Here is a 9,602-nt window from a genome sequence, read left to right as displayed (position 1 = left end):
AGAGGTCCCCTTTTTTGTTTTGTTTCTTGTTGATGTCGGCTACCCCCCAAAAGTGGGGGAAGTGCCTTGGTATATGGATGGATGGATTATTGAAATTTTAGTTATTTGTATTAAATTTCCCTAACATTCATATTGCTGATACTCACATTGAGATGGAGGTGGTATATTGAAAGAAAGATTCATGAAAGCTAAAGTACCAATCTACTTCTTGTACTTTTAATTGCTCAAGACATAAAATATCACAAACTAAGAAAGAGTATTCACACAACCAGATTGCATTTAATAAAAAAAAACACTCTCAAGGAGATATTTTAGTGAAAACATTCCCTAGAAGCTTAAAATTAAGCCCAAAAATTCCTCAGAAAAACCAACGCCTAACATTTAATAACTGATTGGGATAAATCCAAGATGTATGAAAAAGTATGAAGCATAGACCTAAAGCTCTTATATGCTGTAAAAGACAAATTCTTTCTATAAAAATAAAAAGTGTAATAAATTGGAAAAAATACTACCCAACTTCCGTAATTCTTTTTTCCGAGATTCCTAAATTTGCACCTATAATGATAAAAATACCATGCAATCATTTCGCAGCTCCAACCAAAATTTATTAGAGATAGTTTTAGTAATTGCAGGAACCAACTGATATGTCACACAGTTAATATACATAAATAAGGGTTCCTCCTTCATACTTCAGCAGAAGAGCTATTACGATCCAGAATCCCAGCCATGCCTTCTACCCAGAGTATATATATAACTAATCAGATCACGGCAATGTAAGGGTTTTGCAGTATATAATTGCCTAAAGTAACTGGAGAGAGCAAAGCTGAAGGAGAGGCAATCAACTCTATAATGAACTGTGTCCATCCATCCATATACCAAGGCACTTCCCCCAATTTTGGGGGGTAGCCGACACCAACAATGAAACAAAACAAAAAGGGGACCTCTACTCTCTATGTTCCTTCAGCCTAATCAGGGACTCAACCGAGTTCAGCTGGTACCAACAAAAATATTACTGTCTGGCATGCAGGTGTTAAGTCTTTTAAGATTTGAATCAGGGCTGGTTAGGCTAGGATTGCCTCTTTTGCCTAAAGGCTTGCTAGCCTTATGAGATATCACAAAACCATACAAATCAAAAAGAAAGCTTATGAAGCTCACTAATGTACTATCAAACCTTGCAAACTTGTTAATAGCCAACATGGCAACAGCATCCTCATTTTCACCTACCTAGTCTTCTTTCTTTTCCTCTGAATCAAGAGATTACTTTCTTATATGGCTTGAATCTTTTAGGTAACCATTCACTAATTGAAGATAATCCTTCGTAAGTGAAACCAACGGGAAACTACATTCTTCACAAGTTATTCAAATCACAAACGACACAATGAGAATGAGGATCATTATCAAAATCCTTTGAACAACTCATACAAGAAGACACAGCAAAGTCAGAAGACATCCCCTTTACTATCAATGAAATTGAATATCCACAGAACTTCCCGACACAAAACCACAATCTGGAGCACAGGTAAAGTCATTAGGACAAACTCGTTGGGAAGGGAAAACTAAAAGGCAAATGAATATGATCTATCAACATAGTAGTACTGTATTACCATAAAATGACATATCCCAATACCACACTAAAGGGCAGGAAAATTACAAGGAAAGACGACAGGAAATCTTTAGTTTAAGGCTAGATGTCAACATTTAATCAGCTTCGAGAGAGAAGCAATATAAATGCCAGAGGCGGCTCATAGAAATAACATTTAAGGAAGAAACCAGCATTTTTGCTGAAAAAAAATTTGAATGTCCCTGTCCTATAATAAATATCTTCAGAATCTACTATAGTGAAAAAGTAATCATAATATTTACACGCAAAGCCAATAGAGTACAGTATATATGATAGTGCATGTGAACCCGATACTTGCAAATTTAATATTCTACCTGAGGAAAAATTGAGCAAATTCATGTTTACTAAAATGAAATTGTGTTCAAGGAAGGTATGGATAACTATATGATAATATAAAAATACAACAGGATTGTCCTATACTTTCCTATATATAAATATATATTAAATATTATCAGCCTAGAGGTAACCTAAGGATTTGTAACTTCATGGTTGAATTGTATGCTGTTAGGCAGAGATTTTGGTTCTTTATCTACATCTATTTGTATACATTTGAAAGCATATAAACTTCTTCCCTTTTCTGTTCATTGATTATAAAAATGTTTGAAATTAAAATTACAAAAAATAACAAGGCATCCTGTGATGGCATAGTTTGGATGTTGTCAAGATGTCTACTGTACACTTATTTTAATCATAAAATATTAAGTAATAGATAATTCAACTGCAGCACAGATACATTCCAATTACAGTACTCTCAAAAACTATTTAAAACCGCTGGTGACAAACAATAAAAATACTAATTAGAGATATTACACTTATTAAAATTTCAACTGTATTAAACAATATCTTTATTCTGTTCCTTGGTATAATTACTTATACCCTTCAGGCATTCTGGATCTGATGCATCAAGTTCACTTCCTCTTAATGTTTAATACAAAATCCCTCATATCTCAATAGTTACTCCCTTGCATGTTACTTTTGTTGACATGAGATCAATTATTCTTTCTATATAACATTTTACACAAAACTGTAGCATGAATTATAGATTAATTATAAAACATAGTCACTCAGTCTTAAAAACTTGAATTGGCTATAAGATCAAGGGCTATAGTCCAAATAATCTAATATGAAGAGTTACATGATCTCAAAATTGTCTGTTCATTGAGTTATAATCCCAAACTCCCGCAATCAAGATACATTTTCTGGAATTGAAAAAAAAAAAAAATATTTTTTACGATTTAGTCTTTAGATAACATCAAAAGAATTTTATGAGATAACCTAGATCTCATTTACTCACCCTAAGTAAGGAAATTCTTTTCTCTTGGAATTATTTTACACTAGTGGGAAAACCGTGTCTTAGTACACTTTGACATGTTCAATACTCAAGACATTTGTAATTTATGTTGTTTATCTTCTATTGCCTTCCATAAACAATATACAGATATTCATTAAACAATAAGTGATGATCATTTACTAACATTCCTAAATACCACCACTCTTAATCATCAATATCACTATGACTTGTCCAACAACTATCAAATCTATGACTAAAGACAATGAATAAAGAATTGAATTATAAAATTATTATCTCATCAAAATTCCAAGTTCTTGAACCTCAGGTTACAAATACTGAACTGACATATGTACTCAAACTACTTGCTCCCCACCTCTGGAAAAATACTGTATAATACTATAATTTCTATCACAACCTCAAATGACAAACATGCATATAATAAAGAGTCCATTACAGATAATTATGCAGAATTCTAGGTGTTTATACACAAAAATAAATACTTTATAATATCAGATTGTTACATTTTAGATCTAAGAATCTTTGGAAGCATTCTGATTTTAACCATACCTCAAAAGACAAACATGCAAATATTAGAAGAGCCCATTAAGAGGCAATTGTGTTGAGTTCTAGGTTTCTATACACACAAAAATATATTTTCAATGTCAGATTATCAAATTTCAGATCTAAAAGCCTTTGAAAGTATTCAGATCTTAACCACGCACTTATAAACCTTAATAATAATGTATACAAAATTTTCTAATAACCAATATATATTGCAATCAATTATTACCAATCAAACAACAGTAAACATATAAAATAAATCAATAAATAAAAGCTACAATTTATAGTAATGCAATTTGTGTACTTATTTAAAAACGCCACTTATAATAACAATTTTTAAGTAGAATATGAAAAACACGCAACTCAAGATTTCTATTACAAAATATCTTTCTGTAGTGCCCCATTCCAATCAAATAATAGCAAATGTGACCAAAATCAGAGTTTCAATGATAATTTTTTTCTATTTCTATGGTACTCTGATGTTCACATTGATCCCCTCTGAAAACTTGCTTATATTAACATTTACCCCATAAAACTAAAATTTACATTTTCTTTCCTTCAATACGCTTATGACTAGTCCAGTATTGAGACAATCTTATTACTAATGGCAACAATATTAACATGGGTAGGCTGTAACAAACTTTCTCATTCAATCGAAACTAATCTCTATCCTCTGGGGAAGAGGGTGGGCATGTATAAGAGTATAAAAATACTACATTTTGTTATCAATTTTTTTAATTTCTATGAACATCCCTGATGTTCATATTGCTAATTCCTACAATGTGATGGAGGTGGGTCAGTGCAGGAAAGAGATAGGCCATCATAGACCCAAAATCATAAACCTATTCAATACCTTAAGACTTCCTTCTTAGTCTAGAATTTTGGTAACAACCCATCTCAAAATTTTGCTATAACTTGATTCTCCATATTGCATTTTTAGAAATTTGATTCTCCAAATTGCCTTTATTATCTAATCTTTAATTATATAATTTACCCAAAAAAATGTTTTCCAAAAGAAAAATTTAATTATAAAATTCATTAATATTTACTCCATAAAACAAACCCCTTATATCTAACCACATTACCAGCAGCTACTAAAGCACTTCCAAGACCAGCAATTCTGATACGTAAACCAGGTTTCTTTAGGTAATGCTTAACGAATACTGATTCCATACATCACAAAGATGCTACTAAATTCTTTCCAAAGAAAGGTTCCTACAAAAAAAAAAGAATTATATTTAGCAGCACTTCTCTTAACATGAACTCCTACCTTCAAATCTTTCCTCTAACTTGAAACTCATCCTTTGTGAGCCTCTGGGGCCTAACTTTTAAAAAGAAAGGACATTTCATTTTTGAAAAGAAAAATTTTAAACTTTAACCCCACATATTGTTATAACACTTAAATTAAAAAAAATATATAATCTTGCTACTGGAGGCCGTTCAATATCAAAAGACCTAAAATCATCTGCTATAACATCTGAAATGGATAAATCCAATCCTAGATGCATGAGTATAGTATTTAGCAAGGATCTACAAGCCTTAATAGCCCAAAACAGGTAGTTTCTTTTTCATTAAAAAGCAAAATGTATGAATTTTACAATACCATCCTAACTAGCTCTAGTTACTGACACATTTCTTGACTTTCTTAATCAAAATTTACATAACATTGTCTTTGATACTGAATCTTACAGTAGAAGATTGAATTTTGGAATTTAAGATAGACAATCTACAAAACTTGAAAACCCTTTGTTTCTGAAAATACAGTGGACAGCCCTAAGCAGTTAAATTGTTTAAAAACATTGGTTTTTTTACAGTAACCTTCCAAGTCACTTCGACAACAGAAGCAACAGGTTTGTAAACCACTTCTAGAGGTCAAAATAGAGCCACCAGAATCACCTCATTGTCCATAAGGATGTTCAATTTAGATGATATTCTAAAACTCCCATTTTATCTTATGTTTGGAACTCTCAACTTGGTCACCTTGAACAATCTATACAGTAAGTATCATCAAACCTTGGAGAAGTCATCCAATACATTCTTTCCTAGGCAAAATAACAGTTATATCTGGAGAACTCACACAAAACATAATAGGAGTAAAATAATTCCTAAAGTAAGTGCAAAGCAGCAACAAAGATAAAGGGTGATGTGACCTTACCAAGCTACGTTATTGCCATTAGTTGCTAGATTGCCTCAATTCCAGAAAAGAGATTTAAGCCTATTGAAGGAAAGAAAGAAAACAAAGCAATATGAACATCAGCTGAGGTTCATTGAAATAATACTAATATAGAACTCAGTAATTCAGTATTCAAAGCTCGGTATAAACTGAGTCTAACTTTACTAATACAATAATCAATACTATTTTTGATATCGGCACATTAGTTCAAAACAGTCAAAAAATTTGACGACCAAATTCCACTAAAACTTTCATGAAAATATGTACAACATAATATACATTAAAAAATCTGGTATAGATCACGTTTCTTCTTGGCTACTGTTTAACGATCCATTGACATTAAGGGATCCAAAGTGAGATGGTGGCGTTTGTTGAGGTACTGATTCAGATGTGCCAAATGCACTAATATGGATTGGGGGGCTCTCATGAGACGAATGTAACTCTGGTACAATTTCTGATGGGTTGGCTTGGCTTTCTTGGTCATCTAACTCAAGCCATTTTATAATTTCTTCTTGATACATACGTCGCTGTAATACATCTCTTGTTCTTTTTCTTGTGCCTATATACTGAACCATACCCTGCAAGAAAGAATTAACAGATACTAAAAACAGTGGATGAGGTACAGTGCAGAACATTAATGGCCCTCCCCACAAAAAATACATACGCCTGTGTAGTATGTATTCTTTTTACTGCAAAATGTGTCTTTAAAAATACTTTAATAACAGAAGAAAACTACACAAATTTCTGCTTTCAAATTCATTTGTACATCAATTCCATAATGATAATCATTAATGTAAAAGTCTTCCTCCTTGGAAATGGATGTAAGTATTTCATCAGTAAAGAGATTTCCTTTTCCACTAATTGCCATTCAGTAATTTTTGGACAAACTATGGACATTGATTTTCTACATGGGACTAGAATTCAAAATTGTCCTCTGTCCAAAAACGAACGTAATTTCTAGTCAAAAGTGTGGTCACAAAAACTTAAAATTTCAATCCAAATCATATAAAGCCCTGGAGATTAAGATTCAGTATTTTAGGAGAACACCATCTCTGAATTTTAAAACAAATCTTTTTCTGAAAGGACTTTTAGAGGCAGCTCAATGATATACCCTGTTTGTGTTCACTGAACATTATCTTAAAGAACACTTGTTTTCTTATCAAGATTGCTGGACTCTAGGTCCTATGGTGGCTGCTGGAGATGAGGTATTTTAACCTTTTGGTGTTTAGTCAATTTATAATTTTCAATTTATTCAAAACTTCTGATAGAAAAGCATTATAAATAGACAAACATGATAGAAATTGCTCCTTCCGTTTCCATGAGTAATTATTTGCTAGCTTAAGTAGGCAACTTATAAATGTATGAAGTCATAAGCCTGTGATGACAGCTTTTTTTTCAATGTTAATTATACAACTTTACTTTTATTCTCATCGTTTTTATATCAAATATGAGTTAATATCAATAATAAGCAGTTAATGAGGATTCTCTTTATTTACTTGGTACAAGTGTAAACCAAATCTGCTTGATTTGGACATTTTAGAAGATTTACTGTAACAGAATGCTTTCTGTACTGTAATTCAAATCTTACACTTTTGAAAAGTGCATTTACCACAGTTATGCTCTACATCCCACACTTCTTTCAAGAATAATCATACACTAGGACATCAGTTCACAATGGACACTTCAGAAGTTAGCAATATGCAAATGACATTAATCGAAGAATAAAATTAGAAATAAAATTACAATTCTGTGAATAAAGAAAATGTTTGCTAACAAAGAAAAAATAGAAACTATCTTATCTCAACTTACCTCATTTTCTAAAACTGTTGCATATTGCTGTAATGTCCTGGTATCTGTTGCACTTCTGTAAATACTCCGAAGTTCATCTCTGTTCAGGTATACACTGATGTTTATAGTGTTTTCCTCTGAAATGTTACATGTAATCAGAATATGTGGATATCACAAAAGTCTTCATCTATGTAATACAATATAAAATAATTTTATAAGAAATCTTTCATTTATGCATAATTAATAAATACTATGTAATTCAAAATAATATGAGTACTGTATGCTGTATCAAGATATTTCTGGTTTGTTTTCATTTTTTAAGTAAATAGAGTAGTCAGATCTTCAAATTATGACAACTTGAATATATGCAAAGGAAATATATTTTGGTGAAAATATTCCAATATAAAATGCACAATACAAAAGCATGAATCTGCCATGCATAGGGGTCACCAATTCTCAAGTTCATCTTTATCTATGAATTTATGGAAAAATGCATACCAATGAATTCATAAATAATAATTAGCTGTCTCAGGAATTGAAGAAAATCACAAAACATAACGAGACCCTTTGACATCAGGCATATGGCAGCCATGCATATCATAGTCATTGAGGAGTCTACCAAGGAGAGTAGGAAAGGAAGCTGTGATGGAAATATATAAACAGTGGAGTAGAAGAAGACTAAGAAAATGAAAAAGATTTTGGTTTAGTTGGGCAATGTGTTCCGTTCCCTTGCAAACTCGGCCACTACCTTATCACAGGTAATTTGAAGGGAGTAAATGTAAGTGCTAGTACATATACTAACGAAATAAGTCCTCATTACGCATTTGCACCATCCCTCGCATTCACTCCAGTTGTAAACAAACCGGGAAACCAGGTGATTTTCCCTCAGTTCATCCTACAATACAGGAAGTTGAACGAGGCAATCTTGAAAGTGAAGTATTATCTCCTTTTCAAAGCTTGCATAACCTTATTGCTGATGAATACCCAGCAAGTTGAGTATGGCAAGTTTGGAAGGTTCTTATTCTCACAAATCTGTAGAAATAGTCTCTTTCAAGACTAATTATACCCCTTGGATATCAACTTTGTGATGGATAGAATCAGTGTATTCTAGTCTCAGATTCAGAAAAATAGCTAGCAATTCCTGTTCTCATTTAATCTTTAAACATTCTATAACGCTGAGACGTACTAGCTTGTATAAGACTGTGTTGCATAATATTGTCTTAGTTTTCAATTTGTCTCAAGAAAAAATCTTTAAGCACATTCTGCAAGTTGGTTGATTAAAGTGTTACTATCTGAGGGGAAATTAAGTAGGGAGTACTCTTAAATCCCTTTACTTAACAGTTATACATGTGTATATTGAGTTTAGATTGGCTTTCTTGATAGATTTGTTAGCATTTCTTTCAGAGGGTAAGCATTGTTTTAAATAAATAGACATGTCCTCCTTTCAGGATGTGATAAGTGTATCATGTTTAAATTTACTTTCCCTACTGAACTTGTTAGTTTTTTGCACAGGGGAAACACTGTTTTACATACTGTTATGAGAAGTACAATGTTGCAAATAGAACAACTGACATTACTTTTCATGACACCAAAAACCCAAGACAATTTAATGAGGAGAGAGATTAGTCGTCTTTTGGTGAGCGGATAATAAATACAGTAATATGACACGACAATGCTCCTTTACCGGTCAACTCAGTTACCAGTTATTAGATTTCAACTAATTTAAATTCCTTTGTTATTCTCAAATTCCTTTGTTATTCTCAGAGGGCCAGCGAGCCTTTGCTCATGAGAGGCAAGTCTGTCTTGCCTACCCTGTGGCTTCGATTACCCTGTCACCCATAGTAGAGTCAAGTGGTAATAATTATATAAGGTTCCTTCAGTAACAGTTCTGAATGTCCACTGCTCCTTACAGAGACTTGTTCCTCTCATATAGTCACAAATTCTTTTAACTACTTTAGATCCTTCTGTACCTAAACCCTTGCTGTTTTGTATCCTTAGTCCCTCCATTAAAGATGTTCAAAAGTTACCAAATAAATAATGACTTCTCCACTGTCCTCATGTTAAGCAGAGTATATCATACTCGGAAGTCTCTTGACCAATTCCATCTCTTCAACATGATGGGAGAAGGATAGGTAGTGGTAGTGGTGGTGGTGGTGGTGGTTGTGGTG

General features: G+C 32.6%; 1 protein-coding gene across 3 annotated transcripts in view; it reads right to left on the bottom strand.

Moving 5' to 3' along the window:
* Positions 1 to 211: 211 nt before the first annotated feature.
* LOC137632478 (two pore channel protein 1-like) overlaps positions 212 to 9,602 on the bottom strand; it is a 354,996-nt gene continuing 345,605 nt past the window's right edge. For all 3 annotated transcript variants that reach the window (XM_068364427.1, XM_068364428.1, XM_068364429.1), the window contains 2 exons: positions 7,456 to 7,571; positions 212 to 6,224 (listed from right to left, as the gene is read on the bottom strand). In XM_068364427.1, coding sequence (XP_068220528.1) covers positions 5,946 to 6,224; positions 7,456 to 7,571 — 395 coding nt within the window. In that variant the 3' untranslated portion in view covers positions 212 to 5,945. The remainder of the gene's footprint in view (positions 6,225 to 7,455; positions 7,572 to 9,602) is intronic.

The sequence above is a fragment of the Palaemon carinicauda genome, chromosome 41 (genome assembly GCF_036898095.1).
Source record: "Palaemon carinicauda isolate YSFRI2023 chromosome 41, ASM3689809v2, whole genome shotgun sequence".
NCBI classification, from domain to species: Eukaryota; Metazoa; Arthropoda; class Malacostraca; order Decapoda; family Palaemonidae; genus Palaemon; species Palaemon carinicauda.
Note: the sequence above shows the minus strand (reverse complement) of the source record. Positions and strands in the feature narration are given on the sequence as shown.